This window comes from Girardinichthys multiradiatus, chromosome 24 (assembly GCF_021462225.1).
Source record: "Girardinichthys multiradiatus isolate DD_20200921_A chromosome 24, DD_fGirMul_XY1, whole genome shotgun sequence".
In the NCBI taxonomy this organism is placed as follows: domain Eukaryota; kingdom Metazoa; phylum Chordata; class Actinopteri; order Cyprinodontiformes; family Goodeidae; genus Girardinichthys; species Girardinichthys multiradiatus.
In genome coordinates, this window is record NC_061816.1 from 21,390,735 (window position 1) to 21,413,444 (window position 22,710).

The following is a 22,710-nucleotide window of genomic DNA, read 5'->3' on the forward strand; positions in this document are numbered from 1 at the left end:
GTGAAAAAGCAGTCAAAGTCCAAAAACAAAATCCTTGAAATACTAATTTAAAGCTTTAAAGATTACAAACAAGTCTGACGACTTGGCAGGGATATCAAGAAATGGGTTGTGGTGTTTAAGTTGAAGATTGCCAATATTTTAAGCAAACCACTGATAGTATAAATCAGAAACTCAGGGTGCCCTATGAGCATTACAATGACCTTTAATTGGTAATGCAAAACCAAAAAATCAGCCAATACAATTGAAGAGCAGCAGCGTTGGATTTCCTCAAAATATTCCTGGCATTGCAACATTTTCAGAATGAGGAATAGACAGTTAGTGAAAGTAAAAACGACTTCCGTGCCAACCTGCCTTTATAAGCCAATTAAGCTCATTTCACAGGCATTCAGCTGAGCACAGTCCCTTATTTTGAAGTACTTTCAAGGCACTGATAGCCAAAGCACCAATCAGTGACCACAGCTCTTAAGGAAGCCTGCTGATGAGCTTTCATCAGTGCTGCTAGACACTTGTCCCACATCTCTCCCTCTGGTTAATTATGCTGATGAATAAGGCTGCAACAGCGATCCGTCCTGGACTGATGAGTCCGTGCATTTACCGTCATTGTCTAGTCTTGGGGGTGGGAGTGTCACATTTCACACAACTAAAGTAGAGAGCATCCAGGGCATCCACCCTCTGCTTTTCTTTATTAAGATCATCTCTCTAGTTCCACCTTGCGCCCATCCTTCAGAAACCCTCAGCCCCATTCCTCGTGCGGGTTGCTTTTTCACTCCAGTGATGGATAAGGAACACAAGTTTGTTCACTCTACAGTTGACTTCCCATTTTTCTTTGAGTTACACTAAGTAAAAACATGCACAACAACTGAGATACAAAAGACGAAACCAGACCTTGGAATTTTACAGCCTGCGGGCAGCGTCTGGCCTTTTATGTGTGCTTGACTGGCCGGTGTGAAAACTGGAAATCAAAAAATGCAAAAGTGTTACTTCTGTGTGCATATCTAAATTTTTACTTTTATTTTGAAGTTAATGTCTTTCCAATCCTACCTTGTAGAGTTTTCAAATAGCAATGCTAGTTGCTCTGAGAAATTGTTGTTTAAAAGTTTAAACAAATGGAAAACTGATACCGAATGTACAGCCTTTGACAAGATATGGTGTTTTTTTTTCCCGAAAGTTAAAATGGTGTGCTCGGTTTGTGTTCCCAGGAATTACAACTTGAATTTAAATGGCAAGACTATAGAGAAATACAGAACCTTGCAAATTTTTTTCAGGTTTTGGCTAGGTTGCATGTTTCGTGGTGACTTTAAAATTTCTATGCTTCCACTAAATATTTTTGCCATTGGCTATTTAATTGACTAACTGAATCTAATTTCTGAATAAACTACCATTGTAATTTGCTTTCTAATATTTTCATTCCCTGGTGTCGACATCCCAGCAACCATTCATATTTTCCACTACAAGTGAAGGTATTTTACAAAACATTTCTATATTTGTCTGCAAATGTGCATTTCTGTGTCAAAGGGAGACATATGGAGCAGAAAATGAAGTGAGGTTACAGTGACCACATGAAATATTCAGTTCTTTATTGACAAACGTGGACATGTTAATGTTTTATCTTTCTTATATCTGGAAAATAAAGCGCTTTAATTACAGTCAAACAAAAGAAACTAACTTTATTTCACCAATTAAATAAAATATCTTGACAAAACTGTGATTCCAGGTAAGGGAAAAAGTTAGAAAACCTTACCACCTAGTAGCTAGTGATATCCCCCTTAGCTGAAATAACTTCAGTAAGATGTGTGTTGTAGACATTTACCTGTCAGAGAAGGGTTTGCCCCACCTCTCATTTTCAGCTGTGATATGTTTGAGTTTTTTTTTTGCAAGTTCAGCATGTTTTAAGTCAGCTCCCAGCATCTCAATGAGATGACGATCTGGGCTTTGACTAGGCCTAGATTGTCCATCTCTTCATTCTTTGACAGCTCATAGTGGAGTTATTGGTATGTTTTGGATCATTGTCATGCTGCAGGATTTAGTTCTACTTCAGCATTAATTTTTTTACACATGGTCTCACATTTTTCTCAAGGATCTCCTGATACATGGTAGAATTCATAGTGGACTCTCATATAGGGGGCTGGCCTGGTCCTACTGCAGCAAAGCATCCCTAAACATGATATTTCCACCCTCCATACTGCTGTATCGATGTCAAACATGTCCTCTGTTCTAGTTTTCACAAAAGGCTGTGTTTGACTCATGTGTCCAAAGAACATAATTTCACACGTCCTTTCTATATTCTTTCAAATAAACAATACCAAAAGCCTGCTTTAGGTCTCATGATGACATTTTTATGCTTGTGGAGACCTCTGATGAAATCATATCAAACTTTATTTTTGTAGCACTTACCAATAACACCTTGCATGGACCAAAGTGTTTAACAAAAGAAAACAATAAAAGCAAAAGATAATAAACTAGGAGTACAAACATGTTAAAAAACATAGAAAACACTAAAAATCAAATGTCAGAAGCCTTCTTAAATAGATGGGTCTTAAATGTGACTTTGAATAGAAATGGGTCAGAGATGGCATACAGCTCATAGTGAAGGCAATTTCAGCCACTGAAAAAGATCAGTCCTCCCATTGCTGACACCTAGATAATAGCACTTCCAGCAGATGTTGGCTTCCAGACCTTAAATATCTACTGGGCTGCTGGGTTTTCAAAAGTTCAGATAGGTAGAGCAGTGCAAGGCCATTTAGGGTTTTAATAACAAACAGCAACAGTTTAAACTGTATCCAGAGACAAAAAAACAATGTTCAGTTGGTGTTGGGGTTGGGGGCAAAGTACCTAGGCTGGTACCTAGGCTGGCAAACATTACATGACAAAATCCTGTCAATGGAGTTAAAACTGAGTAGAGAATTGGGAGTGACCAGTAGATAGACTTGCAGGTCATCTGCATACATATTAAAAAACTGATTATGCAGTCGTCCTAAAGGCAACATGTATATTGAGTAAAGCACAGGCTTCAGAATGGATCCCTGTGGCACACCAGAGGTCAGTGGAATCAAGGAAGAGGAGACATGGTCAGCTATCATAACAGAGAATACTCAGTCCTATAAATAGGACTTCTACTACTAAAACGCTGCTCCCAGAAACCTCCTGAGCTATACAAGTGATGAGGACCGGAAGGTTCACACTGAAAAAAGCTGCTGTGAGGTCATCAGCAGAACAGATTTTTCGGCATCGAGGGACAAGAGAATACCATTCTGTACTTTGGAAGTGCAGATTCAGTGCTATGACGAGATCTGAAACCAGACTGAAATTTTCCAACTTGCTATTTTCTGGAGAAGACTGTAGCTGAATAAGAAGCAATCCTTTCCAGAACTGTAGACAAAATGATATATGGGAAACTGGCCTAACATTAGACTTCCTCAAGCATTTTCCAATAAGCTTCTGGGGTAAACTTGATAGGGCGGCTAGACTGGGGCATGTTAATGGCTTTTATGAATTTCTTCCACTTGTAGGCTGTAAATTTGTCATCTGTAAATCCTTTTTCAGACTCATGTACTACTATGATCTTTCTGAAGTCCTGAGACAGCTCTTTGGATCTCACTATGATGTTCACTCCCACTTTTATAGTCAGGAGCACCAAACAAGATTAAACTTAAAAGTTCAAACAGGGCAAACCTCCCTCAGAATGCTGAGTAATGACATCTGAGGTGACACATCTAAGTGCATCATTGGCCATTGTAAGTAAGGATAATGGTGGGAAATTGCATTTTCCTTTACATTACATTTTACATCAATCTTCAAAATGTATTTTTCCCATGACAGTATGTTTTATTCATTTAGGAAACTAATACAACCATTAATTCACTCAGAACTCCTTGAAGACGGGTCAGTTTGTGATGGTTGATGTTTAAGATGTTCAACTGATCCCACAAGGATTTTAAAGAAAGTAACTGGATAGCTTTTGTAGAATGGCTAAATAACAGCAGAAAACTATGCCTCAATTTGAGCATTAATGCAAGAAGGATTTAGCTAAAAGATAGCCCTTAGAAATGTTTCTTTATGTGGCGTCTAACTGAAGACACAGCACCTAAAATGATAATTTCCAGACTGCTTTTACAAAAGATATTAATGTTTTTATGTGTTCTCTTTTCGGTCGTTTGCATCCATCAGGTTCTTGTGCTCTGCATGTCCTCTGACGCAGACTTGTCAGCAGGCATGACAGAAGGTGCCGAACTGGGGGGAACGAAACAAATTGCCTTCATTTTCTTCGAGTGCAAACCTCTTTAGGGAGCATGACACAAGCGCAACAAATCCGCAACTCCGGAAAATGGCGACTCGCATGAGAGAGAGCCGGTGGAGTAGAGGTGAGGGAACAGAGGAAGTGGTCTAGTTCAGTTTGCTGCCCTGAGCACGGAAGTGTTCAGAGAAATCACGTTGAAAGTTCAATTATTTGGTGTTAAATTTAGAAATAAAGAGCTGAACATTTTGGTTTTGCAAAACATACCCCTCCAAGAAATGGAAGTTCTAAATACTTGAGCATATTGTTTCAGATTAAGTAGAAAAAAAACATAAACATATGCTGCAAAAAACTTGTGGAATAAGGCTGTAATTAGCCAAAACCAAAAAAATACTAGTTATAGTAACAGGTCTGCAGATAAAAGAGAGTCCTCGCAGACTTTATGAAGCTGTTGCAGCTGACAGACAGAAACTTGACACCAACCAGAAAGTAATCAGCTAAATTCTAAAACAAGGTAAATCTACAAGGACTGTAGGGGAAAGTATAGGCACTTTTCTGACCCAATGACCCAAACTAGGTTTGGTAACAAATAACCTTTCCTCAACATTTAATGATTCTGTTTTTTTCTTCAATATTGTTATTTCATCATATTTGTTTCAATATAAATTGATTCCATAATTTTCCTCAACGTTAATGATTCAATAGTAATTTCCTCAACACTGAGATGTTCCATCATCTGTGATTCCATATTTTCTTTACTCAAAACAGAACTGACTGATTCTCTAATCTTCTGCTCAGCATTGAATGATATCATAATTATACCCCCAACATTCACTGAAGGCATCATTCTCCTCAACATTTAGGGATTCCATAATTTTCCAAAACATTATGTGATGCCATAATCTTACCCTCGACAATGAGTTATTCCATATATTTCCTGACAATTAAGGGATTCCATACTCTTATTTGTCATGGAGCTATAACATATTTTTCCCTACTTGATCTAAACAACTATTACTGGAAGTCTTTTAACTTTTTTAATTATGTTTTTGTCGGGTTCTGGGAGCCTGTCTGTTTTCTGCTTGCTGCTAACCTTATTCGTCCAGCAGAGGGTGTCGAGCTACAGGAGGAATGTGGACAGGTGTTTCCCATCTTCTGATCGCCGTGTACGCTACTTAAGCCGTGGCTGCCTGCTACTCGTCGCCTGAGTGTTGAGCCTATGTGGTAACCATCTCGAGCCAGTTTTTGGGTTTTGATCTGCTCTGTTCCTTTCTGACATTTGTGTTTTCGCCTTAGGTATCAGTAACTTCGATGTGCATCGATCCTCTAACTATTCCTCGAGCGCTTGGAGCCTTTTGGATTACCTGTCTGGAATTCTACGTACACTCCTGGACTGAGCAATCTTCACCTTTTACTGGATCTGTGCTACATTACGACAAGCGTACTTGCAGACCTGTCCACCCTCCTACGTAACTCCTGCTTCACCTTCCGCTCGCTTTCCACAGAAAGCACGTTTCGCTGTGAGCTCTACTTCAGTTCTCCTAAACCCCGTCTCCCCTGGCGGATTCCGTTCACTCTCTAGTAAGAGCATTTATTTATATTCATGATATTTATATTTATATATTTATATATACATTGCCATCCTGTTTTCTTATCAGTTCTTTTTTCTCGCACAGTTGGAGAGACCAGATCCCTGTCATCCCCGTGTAGAATTTAGAAATAATAAACTTCTTTTCACCGTTTGATGCTCTCTACTTGTGTTCTTTCTGCATGTGGGTCAGATCAGTGTCAAAAATGATGTCAGTTTTTAGTTAAGAATGTCCAACTGTTACACACGAATGTAATCTGTTTATCTGTAGCTCCAAATTGCTACCAACTGCTCAAGTACTGATTCCATATTTTTCCCAGAGGTTATGAAATGAAAAAAATATATTATATCTAATGGCCACAATGACCTTTTATGGAATGGCCTTGTGACACTGATGTGATGTCAATGACACTGTTCAGAATTACATTAAAGTTGTGTATTTTTATACAAATAAACCCACAATCTGAGGTAAACTCATGACTCTTCTCTGAAACAACTCTGTTCCTTGAGGTAACACTCCATTGTACAGTGGCTTCGGAGTGTGTTTACTTTAAAGAAGGAGAAAACAGGCTGTTGAGAAAGTAGCTGCTTAAGTGAAAACGACTCCCCAAATTCTATGAACAACAGTTTAGTCTGCAGCCTGCAAATGAACCGAGGTAGATAAATTATGGCAGATTGTGAAGATTATACGAGCAAAAAACAGGAGCTAGTTTGCCATAAGGAACGGAAAATAAGGAGGTCTGGTGGTACGAGTGACCAAAATGAAATGAAGTTTCACAAAGTGCAAAGCAAGTTAGAAGGAAATGTTTTTTTTCACACCAGCATTATTCACAAACCTAAAAAGCTGCCAAAGTCGTTTGTGCTGCATTTTATAAATGATACCATCTTTACAAGTGAAAATTCCCTGTGGCTTGGAGGAGGTGGGGGGGTTGGGGGCCTCTGAGTTCAGTGGAACTTATCTGATCTTCGCGATGCAGGCGGAGGTGGATCTCCTGAGTCCCGTTTCCCCACTTCTCCATTATTAGCCCTGCCAGCCAAGGAGATATTACGCTCGGTGACGAATGGGCCAGGAGCAATGGGGTGCAGACAGCGCTGGGGAGGTCCAAGCCCATCTCTCTGACTTAGCCCCGCCTTCCATGATCCTGCAACCATGTTCGTTTCGATAACCATAATCAGGTTTCAAAGCCCCCCAATTGAATTTTGCACACTGGAATGATATTGTTTGCCATGAATCCTGATGAAAAATGCTTCACCTTAGGAGATTATGGATGCTGTGTAGGCGCTGTCGGAGGTGTGGAGGTGGAGATAGCACTTTTATTCCCCTTTAAAGCTTCAATGGGTACTAAATGAATCCCTGCCATCACTTTCTTTTCTCTCCACCCACTCTTACCCCAACCGTCCTTCATTTTCTTTCCCGCCTTTCTTCACCCCCACTTGAATACTGGCTGATGAGCCACGATATTTACAAAAGAGCTGGGTGTCACGCTGTGGGTGTGGGGTGGCGGAGGAGGGGGGATTTCTTTTTTAATTACTATTATTTTTTTTAGGGGTGACACAAAATGCAATCACGGCGAACAAGAAGCCGGCAAATTCAATAATGGAGGCAAATGAAAATGGAGCTGGAGACTCGCTGCACTTAAAAGGGCCGGATGGGCTCGTAGTCCTAATAGGTCTTCCTCTGTCACCACTTCCCTGTATTTAAATCAAGCAGAGGCCATCCAATCAGCACTAGCAAACAAAAGAGCCGACCATACACGCAAGGGCGGTAGGGGAGCAAAAAATACTAATAAAGGTGATAGCACTGATGAGTTGCTAGTGAGATTAGAGGTAAAGTTGTCACTACTCCACAGATGCAGTGCTTTGCAAACATACTCGTAAACCTAGAACTTTTCAAAGTTTTGGCACCATACACCCACACACCTCAATGTATTTTATTGGGTCACGAAGAACACTAATCTGAGAAGCACTAAGTGGCTCATTGTAACTCATGAGGAGCATGTGGAAGAATCTGTGTTCAGCACATTTATTAGTTGTGCACTGTATATGGAGAAATCGCAAAAAGACACCAGTGTATCACTGTTAGATCACAGTTAATTCATATAAAATTACATTGCAAATATTTAATATAAAAATTTCTTACCCCAAGCTTTTAAAAGCTCCCCCTGACCCACAGGTCAAGCAACTCACTCATCAAATAAATTGCCACTCTCCTCTGCAAACAACCCTCCGAGAAATTGCTGCGCCTTGTTTTTTTTAAAACGGCAGTGACAGGCTGTTTTACAGTGGAGTTACCCACAACGAGCCAGTCCACTCGGAGATTGAGCTGGAAATTGTGTTTGGGTACAATTGTTCAAGATTGCGACATCAAACTGAAATTTAAAGGGCACCGCGAACGAGCCATAGGGGAGCCGTGACGGCGGGGGAAACTGCTGAGCCGTCGGGCTCAGAACTTGAAATGTAGCTGTTATTATATGTTCACACACAGAAAGAAAGTTTCCTTAGAGCTGTCCTGTGTGTGTGTTTTGCCATCTGCAAATCGGAAACATACACACACTTCTACCCTGACACGGATTTTGAAATTTCAAGCTAAACTGTAATACATATTTTTTACCTGGCAGATTGGTTAGGAAGTACTGAAACAGACCTAACCCTCTGCATTAAAATTGACACTTACAATGGGCTAAATGGGCTATTTGTCATTTTCTGACAAAGAGCTGCTGCACTCACCCCTCCGCTTGGATAATGTGGAGCACACAGACGCATGCACACATACCAACAACCAACTCCGTACGGTAAATTGCCTCCATCTGGCTCCACAGAATATTAAACATGACTTTTGATGAGCTTTTCCAGCAAGACTCCATGTCTTATTTTTATTTATTTTTTTGCCATTTTTGGTTTATGACTTCTCCAGATGTGCAGCACACTTTATCATTCATCAGTGATACTGACTGGCCTTGCTTTATTGGTGTTTTGAGACATAGATGTGCTTGGAAAACCAAAAATATATCATCAATGCACGTTGGAGTCAAAGTGGCCAGAGCCCTTTGAGGAAAATTCGGTGACAGAGCAAAAACATTTCATGGTGAGGACAAAACACTCAGATGGTCTGAATGTAATTACTGTCAAATGGACACGTCCAGTCATCAGAAAGCCTAGTTTCAAGCTCTGCTTCTAAAAACTGTTTACTGAAGGACAAAGTCAACTTTTGACCCTTAAAATCTATTGAAAATAAATATACTTGAAGCATTTTTATTCATCCTTTAATTTTCTATTGATTAGTGTCTCTGAACTTTCAACCACTAATCTGTTAAGTCAGTGGCTTAATTTTACTTAAAATGGGAAAGACAGGAGAACATGTCATTAAAGAAAAACAGTTGTGCTTTAAGATTTAAATGTCCAGATATTGCTAGAATATTTCTACTCTCCTAATCCTGTCCTTATTGACACTGAGGGCAAAATTACAACATATAAAACAACTGAAACTGTGATTATAGGGCTGGGCGAGAGAGCCCAGTTTTACATTGCCACCAAGGACTCTGGGCTGAATGTTAAATGAGGTAAATAATAACTATTCAAAGCTCACTGTTTAACTGCAGCAAACAGTGGCATCTTGAGCTGTCCTTAATTACTATTAGAAGGTTTATATGTGCCAGTTGGCTGTTTGGAAGCTTCACCATCCCACATATAAATGTCTAGGGTTTGCTATAGGCTACTGGGACTTCAGCTATTACATACTACTTTGATCAAATAAGAGTAAGATCCAGCTTCTCAGCAATGGACACATCATATGGGTGTCAAAATAAGCTGTATATATATGGAACAAAATCTCATGCCTACTGTTTAGCACAGTGGAAGATCTGTCATGCAGTGGGCATGTTTCTAATAAAATGACCCTGTAAACTTAGTTAAAGTTCGTGGCCTCATGAAGTCTGTGAAAATCCAGAAGATTTTTAATAATGGATCATAATTGGGTCATTTATGAGCATAATAATCAAAAACCTTGTCAAATCAATTCAGAATTGGTTCATCAAAGACAAAAAATAAACTTCTTTGACCATCTCAGTCCTTAGACCTAAATCCTACAGAAGCCAGGTTCTTCCTTTAGGACTTGGCACCAAACAACGGTTGAATTAAAAGGGGCAAGCACCTTATACCAAAGTGTATTAGAGGATCTGTGATGCAGTAGGCTTATTTTTTCCTACAAAGGCTCTGGGAACCTTGTTAGAGTTCATGGCATCATTATTTTCACAGAAATCACAGAAACCTGGTCGGAACTACAAAACAACTGAAAATTGGTAATCACTGGGTCTTTCAGCAGGATGAACACATGTGGCCAAATCTACACAGAGATGGTTCACCAGACACAAAATCAGCCTTCTTCAATTGCCATCTCAGTTCTCAGTGACAAATCGTACAGAAAAAATGCAGGGTGAGCTTAAGAGTGGATAGGATATAATCTAGGACTGCATGACTTGAACAGACTGTTGGGTTTATAATTTAAAGTTGCAGTTAGCGGTAAGGAAAGGCTAGCACTGAATACTTTATATATTACTGAAGTACGATGTCAAAACATTACAAACAAAACATGATGAATCAACGGCATAATCACGGGACAAGAGATAAGCAAGTTAAGTAATCTAACCAGTGTTGGGAAAGGTTGAAATTATGCCAGTTATTATGGTTAGAAAGGAAACAAAGTGACAACATGAAGACAGATGCGTTTGTAACAGCCTGACCACATGTATTCTACCCAGAGGACAGTCGGTCTTGAAGGAAAAATAATGGTGACTCTTTTCTGCAGTAAGTACCATAAGTTCCTCCTAACAGTATGGCCACCAGCATCAATACAATGAGTCTTCTTACTTTAAGTAAAAACCAGCCTTAAGTTCAAATGTCTTCAAAAACATTGATGCCATACACAAACAAGCTCGTCAGAACACCTTGTTTTTTTGGTTGGACTTCAGAAGATGCAGATTTTTACATAACTTGTATGAAGGAACTTCTCATGTAGACAACATTTACGATGATTTTAACTTCTAACCAGCTTAAAGTGGGGAGCTTCACATTTCTTTGCTTTAGTCAGGATTTGGCTGGAATTTAAATTGTTTTTGAGACTTAAAAGAGGCTTTTCAAGCTGGAAATGCTTCTGGCAAAAACCCGACTAATAATATTTGGTCTTAAGTATGACAAATGGTCAACATATTTAAAGACACTGGCTCTTTCACATCTGTTATATTTGCAGCCCAAGTAATGTTTCTCGAACCAGAATAGTCCCTTGTGCAGAAAATATTCCCTTTATTCTGTTGGGGTAGATGTCATAATTAAGGTTATTCTAGTGCTTGCACTGGAGCGATGAGTCATTCTCGTCCAGCCGACAAGTATTGAATCCCAAAGAGTCGAGGAATGATTCAGATGGGAGAGTTTATCGGTGATGTGAGACGATATACTGAAGTAAAAATCAATGTTGCTGTTTAAGGTTATGTAAGGTGTGGAGTCAGTTCACTCAACTGAGGTCAGGTAATCTCAACATCAAAGGTCAGTGGATGGGGTGGCAGACATACTGCCCTCAGAGGACTATTTCTGATCCATTAAAGATCATTTATTCCTCCTTCCACAAGTGTTCCGGTCCCTAATGGAGGCACATCAAGAGCCCCCTTGGCTCTCTCTGTCAACGGACTTACAAAACTCCCACAGCAGCACAACAACAATAAGATTCAGCACAAGTATTGCATTACAAGGACTTTCTGGTTGCTGAAAGCCCATAAGCATTGCATCTTCCTTAGCGTGAATACAAATGAGAGATAATTTAGTATGTTTGATCTTTATGTCTACAAGTATGTTTAGTGATCACTGTTCTCAATCAAGGACATTTAAAGGTATCGTATTAGAACTATAAACATACGGGTGACATAAAAACCGAGAGGCCTCATGAAGCTGCAGCAAAAATGATTTACAGCCCAACTTGGTATAAAAGTCCATATCATTGAGACATCTGTGTAGATTTACGGGATACGTTACATCACACTGAACTGGAGCTATATTTTGTTTTCAAAAAGGAATGTTGGTGCTTTGGTGTTTCACCCCTCCAAAGAGGAGATGGGAGAGATGAAAGTAAAAAAAAGGAGGCAAAACTTTATTTCACAAGCAGACTGAAGGACTCTCTTGCTTTGCAGATTCACAACTGCAGCATTTTCTAGGATCGCAAAGCAGCGTTTGAAGCTGGGAGATATGTTTTAATCATTTGTTGCCTTAATGATGACACTGGATTCATTATTAATAGGCCCCAACTCTCTACTCTCTCCCTCTTCCTCTAACAGTCCAGATCGAGAGTGCGTATTAGCATTAGCTCTATTTGATCTTTCTGTAATTACACCACTTTCTGGAGATCACACCACAGACTTTATGTTAAATAAAGAGGCAATGGAGGGAGAGTTTTTGCCTAAACAAACTCCAAAAGCAATTATCACGGTTCCCTTTTACTCCTCTGTGCTCTTATATCAGGAATGTCTGCAAGTTTTTTAAAGCTACCACTAAAATGTGTAAAAATGTAATCAGGAAAAGTCCAATGCTTGACTTCACATAAACCCAACACCTAGTACTTGGCTGAAATGTGACATACATTTAGTAAAAGCTACTAAGTTGCTGGACTATAACCATTATTCAAGAATAACATTACAGAAAATATTCTTTCTTTGATTTTTTTCTGTTGCACAATGTGCTTATCATGCGAGAATTTGTGCTGGGTGAAGACTGGAAGATAATGAGGAGAGAATTTGAGAGAAAAACCCAAAAAGAAAAAAACAAATCCAGCTATGTCAAACCTTGACAACTGTTAAGCCAGTATCAACTTAATAAATCTAGTTCACATCTAATGTTTGCAAACTAGACTTTACAAGGATTACATGAACACTGATTTCAGGGTTTACTTTTTAAAATGATAATAATAAAAAATTCGATAGCATATATTTTAATTCATTTTAAGTACTGTTCAGTCCGAACAAGCTGAACAGAGAATCCAGATCCAGATGAATACATTTAACGTTTTCTGCCCAGTGACAAAAAACATTGACTGTGGTCCCAATAACTATATATAAATAATAAAATTAAATGATTGCACTTAAATATGAACAGATCATCTTCTGTGGCCTGCACACAGTCTCACAACTTCTTCCAGGTCCGCATGGACCTGAATTGCACACTTATCAAACATCTGAAGTGGGACTGCTGCAGAGGCTATTATCATGAGATTTTGGACTTTTGCCTCAGACAGACGACTTCTTGTGGCTGTTTTGTTGTTGTTCAAATACAGCATTTCAGGAAGAAAAAAAAACTCCTATTAACTATGAAGCTCAGATCTGGAAGTATCATGGTTCACAGATGTTTTCTGCAGCAAGACCTGATCAGCCCACTATTAGAGGGCATTTAAGCAAAATGGGAGACCATATGTTAAAACAAAGAAAGCTGAACCAAATCTGGACCCTGAACCATAACAACAACTGAAACAAACTAGGAAATCCACCAAGGGCTAGGTAAGAATTAAGAAATGGAACATAGGCCTGGTCAAAGCCCAGATCTTGATCTTATTGAGTTAATGTGGCAAACACTCCACGCCATCTTAAAGATCCCATGTGCTTGGGCTGTACATGTAAGACACTGCACAAGCCATCTCACAGCTCAAAGTGAGAAATGGGGCAAATGTTCCTCAGACTGATGTCAGAGATGGTGGATGGTTACCACTCTTTCCCAATTTGTAGCTTTCTTCTGAGTAGGTTCTTCTTCTTCCTATGCAGTAGGTGTTCCCTTTTAACACACAGCTTATTTAATTGAAAATAGTTGTTTTATTATTTCTTTTAAAATTAAGAAAATACTCAAATGTTTCTGTCAACTGGGCTGAGGAGAATGACTGTAAAAAATGAGAAACTGCTTAGACAGGCCTTGACCCACAAAATCAGTAGTCATGCTCTAAAAAACGAAGATGCACTTGGTGTTAATTATCACGACGTCTATTAATCAATTTATCCCAACAGCAACTGCTGTGGGTAATTTGGCCTAAATACCTGCAAAATGCCCACAGAAATGCTGCAATTAATGAGACACGATTAGCTTCCAATCAGGGGAGGTAGCTAGGTTGTGAAACCACAGCGGAGCCTCCACAGCCCCAGTCAGCCTTAGTGGAGACACTTTACATGAAAGAGCTGAGAAATGATAAAAGATGGAAATGGGAAAGAGAGGGAACTGCTACTTTGTTGCTGGACATGGGCATATGGGAGTATCTCTGCCAAACTGGAAGTTGGTATTTCTGTTGAACACAACAAGTAATTTGGCTTCCATCCATATGGACAAAAAAGGGAAAAGAATTAAACGAAAAAAAGTACAGGAACAGGATCAGAAGACCATTGAAAACACAACACTTCATCAGGACTCATAGATTTTAAGATCTGACAATTTTTATTCCTGCTGCTGCTCAGCATGGGGTAATTAGCACTGCAGTGTGCAGCGAGCCATGTAATACAGTAAAGTGTGCACACAGTTCATATGGTTGCAGCAGCATCATAGGGTGACGCTGAACAGGCTGATTTCAGAGGACTCCATAAAATACACATTACGAATAATTGCTACTAGTGTTTTGCTATCATTACATGGACCTTGCATTGACTTCCATTCATTGCTATAGCCTAACCCTGACCCTCACCCTAAACCTAACCATAAACTCAATTCATATCTTAGTCCTAAACCTAACCATTAACCCACATAACCCATTTCTCCTTGTGTGGACCAGGCAAAATGTCCACACAGTGGTGAATGTCCACACAATGTTGATGTTCCATCAGGAATGAATCCACACACATAAACACACACAGGAAGACACTTAAAATACATACTTAATTAACTGACAGTATATCATCTAATGACCTTAAAGAAATTGATACAACTTTTAGAAATTTGCAAACGTCTATACTCAAATAATATTGATCCCTCCAGTTCTGACATAGATGATTTTTAAATAAAGTGAATTAAGTGAGGAACAAAAAAAGGCTCTGGCACAAGGACCTTATGGCTTGCCTGCAGAATTCTGCTAAGAGTTCTGGCCACTTCTGGTTCCCACCTTCCAATGGGTGGTCACAGAAATTCAGGAAACATTGATACTCTCTCAAAACATAAATTGTGCTAATATAAATATTATCCTCAAGAAGGATAAAAATCGCATCCTTCCATCTAGCTACAGCCCAATATCAATTATAAATGCAGATCTTACTCATCTGCAAGATTTCGGCCACAAGGCTTGAAAAGATGACCCCTCATATTGGGTTTATTAAACCGGTATGCAATTCATAATATGAGAATAGAATAATAGACTATTGCAACATCCAAAATCATAATGGTTTAATTGTTTCATAAGATGCTGAGCAGGCTTTTGACAAGTTTAATTGGAAATTTCTATTGGCTACTTTACACAAATTTGAATTTGGACAAACCTTTTAGTCATGGATCAGATTATTATATAGTTCACCAATGTGAAAACAAATGACCACTCTCCCCCTCACTGTTTGCTATATACAGTGTACTGAACCACTAGTGGCTGTAATTTGTCAAAGCAAAATTATTTATGGAATTCAAACCGCCAAAAAAATCCACAAAATGCGTTTATATGCTGATGATGTGTTGCTATTTATGGAAAATGCAAACCCCTCTCTAAGAGAGTCAATAACCTTAATAAATAAGTTCCCAAATTAAAGGCGTCCTCTAATATGCATCCATCTCCAACCATTTCTTTACAGAGTGGAAACCTGCACATCAATATTTCTAACACACTGAAAGAACTGACAAATAAATTACCTCCAATTACTCAAATTAACAGAAGATGACCATGCACAGTGGGGAACTCACCCTTTTTCACTCAGTAAAACCACCCCAGACTTGGTTCAAAAGCTTAGATTATCATTTTAAAATGTTTATGGACATCTAAACCTACATGCATAAGCTTAAAAACTTTACAATAGGCTAAAAGGTAAGGAGGATTGGAACTCCCACCTTTTATAAATATTTCTTGACAAAGATTACAATATATCTTAAAATAGATTTTCAAAAATCTGACAGTCTATGGATAGAAATTGAACAAATCCTATGTAAATAAATCCTTATCTCAGATAATTTATTTATCAGCCCTTTAAGCAGCACAGCTGTTTTAAAAGCATCAATATCAGTACATGTCTGACAGCCTAGTGGGAATTTCTCAAAATAAATAGGTCTTTAGTTTTCCTATGCAGACGAACCCCAATTTGAAGCAAACCCAGACATACTGCAAAATAAAAGGGTTCCTAACCTTTCAACATGAAACAGTAAATCATTTAGATGACTTATTTGATAGAAAATATTTTTTACCCTTTTAATATTTTAGAAAAATCATATGGCATTGATACAAATAAATTCTAAAATATAAAAATAAATATCACCAATATAATCCAGTCCAAATTTAAGAATAAACGAACAAACATAGAACTACTTATTGTATTTACTAGCTTACTCAAACTTCAACCCCCAAAGTTACTCTCAAAAACATACATAAAACATTCATAAGTAGATTTAACACTCACTTCCTGGAGTAAAATTTGCACAAACACTTTTAGAATGACCCAAGGTGCCAACCTTTAACTTATACAATATACAAAATCCTTTATAGAACACATTACACAGGACAAAGGGTGTTCCAAATGGATTTCTCATTTACTAACATGTATCCAAACTGCATGAGAGATTTACCTGATGACTACCTACATGCTCTCAGGCACTGTACGCCTGTCTATGGTTTTTGGCTAAAAGTAGGTAAACACCCATTCCATTAACATGCCAAGATTATACATTTCCAATTTGTCGCTCACTTTGCCTTCTTTGGTGACATTACAAAAGCCGATGTGGAAACAATTAGCTTCCACACCCTTCTTGCATTTCTAAGCATTGGCTCCAATAATGAAATACATTGCTTATGGGATGATGCAGGCCCTAGGCCACTGTGGGTACTGGGTCCCAGGCTTGGCCTACATGGTGGAAGATGGCGCTGGGGCTGGGTCAGGGGGGCTCGGTGCCCTACGTCTCATCCTTTGCCTCTTTGGCCTGGGACCTACTGCTCCTGTGCTTCACTGATGTACAGGTAACCTGGCCATGGCTGCCCCAGGCAAACAGACACAAGGCATTACTTGTGTCTGTCTGCCTGGGACGGTCGTGGCCTTTAGGACCTAGGTCCACCTGTCCTTTGCTGCTCTTGGGTGCCATGTGTTGCAGACTTTCTACTGTTCTTGCCACTCTAGCAACTGTACACCTTCAAGTGAAAAACCTCTAGACACCCATTCAACACAAATGCACTTATTTCTACAAATATGTTCACCTGCCCACACACACATACACCCACGCACTGACCCATAAATTAACCAAATGGGTAAAGGTCATACAAACACAGGTTACTTTAACAGCCATCTACTTGATGCTGGATCCATTCTTGATTTAATAGAGTCAATTACAGAATTAGGAATGCCAAGACTTAAGACTAGTCTAATACATTGTTCACAGTGGGAAATTCTGAGTATATCCCACCCCCTGCAACTTGGATATAGCAGCTGCAACTTTAGATGAATTTGTAAAAAATATCATGGATGCATCTAAGCAAATCTGTATAGTTGGTTCCTTATTAATGTTCGGGAAAAATGAGGGGTAATCTGCTGGTATAATTGTCAGTTTAAAAGAGAAAAACACTACATCGTGTATTTTCTTTCCCAGCAGAGGAGCATTGGGAATTATAAGGACCAGTGCTGATCCATATGCATTACTGGATCTGGTTTAATTGCAGCGTTGGGCTGCTCTCAGATGGCTTGGAATAAAGTCTAGCAATACGAGGAAGCCATCCTGTGCTAAGGGCCAGAGCAACAGGTAGGCAGCCTTTAGAAAGCTTAAAAAGCTGAAGAGAACCAGAGGTACTGTATGTCAAGACTTTAAAGGATCAGTTCAAGGTCAAACTTCTCTTTAACAATGGGAATTGGCATCCAGAAATAAATACCGGTGATACTAAACTTATTCTTCCACTAAGCTACTAAAAAAAATGTTTCATGTTGGTATATCTTTTGAGTCTTTAAGGTAGGAACTCTCAAGGTAAAAATATAGATGGATGTGTTGAGTCAAGCCCTAATTTACCTGTGAAAAGCTGCATTTTCATGTCTTCTTTGTGTAAAATTTGTGTAGAAGAGGCAACTTATTATTCATAGTGAGTCATTCAGGGATAAAGGTGCACTTAGGCTTTCCTTTCATCGTTGGGGCTGTCAAACAGGTAAACTCCCTGCTTCTTTACCAGTGCTGGATGTCAACATGCCCTTAAAGCTCTCAGGAGTACCTTATCACAGCATTCAGACTCCATAAAATGCTGCTTATCACAATAAATCTGGGCCCCTAATATGAATCACTGTTTACTCCACAATCATCAATCTCCAAAGCAGTACTGCAAAGTCAATAAGATGGAGGCCTGTAATAAACTTCTGCTGGTAAACCTTTTCTGCACTGATAGCTTTTCTTATCCCTTTTTAACCCCATGTGCTAACCAGCTTTAAATAAAAAAAACATGCAGCAATGTGTCTGACAGTTTTCTCTTTTTTAATCTTCACAAATATACTTTGGGTACCTTACTGTGTGCAGATGAACAGGAACTGGCAGTTTCTGATGCGTTTGTCTTTGTTCTTTGGCGACGCTTTGGAGGACATACATGTTGGATGGGATTTTTTACTCCCTGGCCACAGTGAGATGCAGCAAAGCATTTGGTTTAAATACATGCTGGAAACACAACAATGAATGTGCTTGGTTTTTCAGCCATCAAGACATCCAACACATTTCCTCTAAAACCAGCAAGATTAAAGACAAAGTAACTGCTGTTTAGAGACTGAACAGGATTTTTTACTCTCTCAGCGAGCAATAAAAAAACATGTCCCATTTGTTTGATTTATGTGATTACAAGACGGAGGGAAACTGGGTGGAGCAAACAAAAGTAGATGCCCAGATGAAGTAGTTTTGAAACAATTTTCTTAAGTCAGTCGAAATGTGTTAAGATAAGTTTTCATTTTTGATCTAGATCCCAATTTACACCCTTTGTATAATAAGGGCTGTAAATTTGCTATAAAAATAAATAAATAGCTGCGAGGCATGGGCCGTAGCGGCAGAGCTATATATATGGAGGCTCCAGTCCTCAACGCAGTTGTCTCTGACCCCAGCGACCTCTGCTGCATGTCTTCCCCCTCTCTTTCACCCCACTTCCTGTCTGCCTACTTTCAAATAACAAAAATAAAGGCTACAAATGTTGCATAAAAATCTTAAAAATTAAATAAATAAATACATTTTTATAAACAGAAAATGTATATGTTTTTATAAAATTAAATAAAAAATATTCAAAATTTTACAGAATAAGGTGCAATTTTAAAGTTAACAATAGTTACAATCAACAAAAAGCATTTTTGGGCTCTTTTCCCCCCCAAATAGAATGTTTCATAACGTTCAGTATTACATTTTAAGAAACAAAATTGTATTTGCTTTTGTGAACAACAAAAAACTAAATATGGTGAATCTCATAATTTGAGATTTGCAGACCCAAAGTGATGGGGCTGATGGGCTCAAATGCCACAAAGCTGGTCTCTGACATCTGCAGCTATCAATATTTTTGAACACAATTTAATAACCAAAATAAAATCCAGTTTCAGACTTGTTATTTTATCAAAGCCTTAAACGTTATCGATTGTAATACATCACTTTATCACTATAGTTAATGTGCCATATAAATTAATTGAGAAAAGCAAACTTTATGCAATTTCAGGTTGAAAACCTAGGTTTAACACAAATTTAATAAGTTAAGTTTACATGTGACAAGAGCTAAAGTGTTGTAAAAGTCAACATTTGATGCTACTGAGCTAAACTGTCCATGCCCCAGTTGTATAAGAGTTAAAAAATGGATTGATATACTTGTATGATTTTAAACTTTAGTTAACTTTGATTAATTACTTTTTAACTGTTTTTTGGAAACTTTTAAAAGCAATATTTTAATCAGAAGTTTCTCAGTTAATTCACAGTGACCCAAAAATTAAAAAAACATCTAGATTAAAAGATTTTCTTTTTATATGTTTGAATGTCTTGTTTGATGTTATGCATCACTTTATTGTAACAATATTACATAAAAACTAACAAGAAGCACTTATATTTACCTGTTTTTAATTTTGTACGCTTTGAAAGTTAGATCAACACCAACAGTGATTTTCCAACTTTTTTGTGCATTTTTAAAACTTTTTCAACACAGGAAATGCTGCAAAAAAAAGTGCAGTTTGCAAAAAAAAAAAAAAAAAAAGAAAAACGAGTTTGGGTTTAATTTGATGTAACGCCTAACTTTTTAGAATATTAAATATTAAATGTACAATATGAATTAAACAATATCCAAATATTTTTAATAATTTATTAAATAATATTTAATATCAGGAAAAACAATTATTTGATGCCAAGTTAACACGTTAATAACACGAGCTAAGAAGTGTATGCAAATCTACAGCTGTTTTTTCTAATAATGTAAAGCAAATAAATGCTGTAACTAGCAACTTTTGATGCTCTGACAAACAAGCCCTCTATAATCTAACTGTCAAACCTCAGAGAGTTCCTTTTAAACAACAACTCACACTTTTATCTAAAAGCAATGGGAATTCCTGCCTCAAAGAGTAAAGACAAAGATGCCACCTAATTCCCAGCTATGCAGGTAAAAAGAAACCTTTAACCTATCTGACTTCATGCATCATTATATTTATATGGATTTGATTATATGAAATGCATATAAATATATGAGGCAAGGAGAAGAAGACCACACAGAAAATGTTTCTTTTACAAATGTTTTCCCCTTTAGCGTCTGCACTCCCACGTCGCCAAAACAAACTAAAACACAGCAGTTGTTATGTAAAACATCAATACAACCTACTTCCAAAGCCTTTTCCTTCGGAGTGTGAAAAGAATAAAGAAGTTAAAGGTAAAATCTCATTATTGAGCTCCACACACCTAATTTAACAGCCATTTTACAAAGCCCAATTTCCAATTTTGTAATTTAAAACTGTAATACGTCTGTATTTGTGGGAGTAAAAAGAAATCAGACCAGCATTTGTTTTAGAGCAGAACATGTTATGGAAGCACACATTTTTAAAACAGCCTGTAATTCATTGTGAGGAGGAGTTTAAATGGCTAAATAATACATTTTCCACATCTGATTTATCACAAAGATGATCAAATCTATTTGATTGATTTGAGCTTTGAGGCATTGCACAGGTTTCCTTTTTATAGTTTTATAGTTTGTGTTCTCACCTTAGAGAGGATTTAAAATACATTATTCTTACATAGTTTTTATCTAAAGATCCATGACTTTTCCACACCCAACAGAGATCTCAGTCCTTCATGTTCATTTCACAATGTGAAATACTAAAGTCCACTTTGCATTCATGACTTAGATTGTATTATAATATTTCTAAGAAAGAAAGAAAGAAAGAAAACCACAGAAACACAGGGTTGAAATATAACTGACCATCAACAACAGAGCACACATTATTAAAACACCACAGAAATAGGTAATCATCCAATGAATAAAATCGAAATTCAGCTTTAACTCTGTATCTGAACAGCTAAATGAAAATTGTTTAAACTCTTTCCCCTGCAATACTGTTAATCTTATTTTTCCTACTTTCATACATTGAACATTTTGCTTGACCTACCACAAAATCCAATACAGTTTCCCTTTAGGAGCCTCTTTTTTAGTATAACCAGCACCAAACATAAAAGCCATGGGAGACCAAGCCACTCCACATTTTTCAAAAACACATTTCAACAATAAATAAATACAGGGAAAGAAGGAAGGACATACGGGAGGAAGGAAGAAGGGTCACACAGCAGGACAGTAGAATATGTAAATGCTAAAATATTTACTAACACATTGAAGCTGATTTTTCTGTTTAGGAACCTTGCAAATAAAAAAGCATTATAGTAAATATTTGGAGTGACATCCATCTTACCCGTGAGGTTACGTAAGCCCAGCTGCCTCAGGCCGTAGAAGCCGTCCCGCCTGTAGTTGAGGAAGATGGCCAGAGCGTAGCGGCCCTCGTACAGCTTGGTGCCTCGGATAATCCGCAGGTTCTCCAGAGGCAAGTACTCGAACTGATTCAACGCCACCAGCACATAGCCGGTCACTTCTCTTATGGACTGTATGGAAAAGGCAAAGAAAGCAAGGGGTTGTTGTGACGAAGAATTTTAGTCATTTATAATATATCCAGATTTTTCTTTGTAAAATATTGTCAAAACCATTCACCCTTTTTCTTCTTTACGTATAGTAAAACAGAAACATTAGTCCAACGGTTCATTGTTTTGAAAAGTTACAACTAAAGGAATAAAATAAAACAACAATTATTTGGAGTTTTTCTATGCTAACAATACTTTATTTCTCAGACAGCAACATTTGTTGCTGAGAATATATATGTGTATATTGTACATTGTAAATATCTATATTCTGTAATACAAAAAGAAACCAAAGAGCAAAGTGTACCAGAGTCAAATTCCTTGTTTGTATGTACGAATTTGGTGTCAAAATAAGGTGAGATCTTTCCATGTAATCCATGCAACATTTAGTAACTGCTCACAGTTAACTCCATAAAACGTACAATAAATATCCTTATATCCTTATGTGTAATCCATGCAATAATTATTAAAATACACGGTTGAAACAGTGAGGAGTGAAACAAGCATGTTCTCATATTCTGGAGCTGAGAGACTGGAGAGGCCTATGTGGAGCTACATATTATCTGCCACATGTTATCTGTCTTATCTATTGCACAAATATAAA

At 37.9% G+C, this 22,710-nt stretch overlaps 1 protein-coding gene and 1 long non-coding RNA gene across 2 annotated transcripts in view; one reads left to right on the forward strand and one right to left on the reverse strand.

Annotated features, from left to right (window-relative positions):
• LOC124861969 (receptor tyrosine-protein kinase erbB-4-like) overlaps positions 1-22,710 on the reverse strand; it is a 393,671-nt gene that overhangs the window by 123,818 nt on the left and 247,143 nt on the right. Inside the window, exon 3 of the mRNA XM_047355966.1 lies at positions 21,887-22,073. Within this exon, the coding sequence (XP_047211922.1) occupies positions 21,887-22,073 (187 nt within the window). The remainder of the gene's footprint in view (positions 1-21,886; positions 22,074-22,710) is intronic.
• On the forward strand, positions 5,681-5,976 carry LOC124861971. Its single transcript, XR_007036806.1, has 2 exons — positions 5,681-5,815; positions 5,911-5,976. It is a non-coding gene; the product is annotated as an uncharacterized LOC124861971 (long non-coding RNA).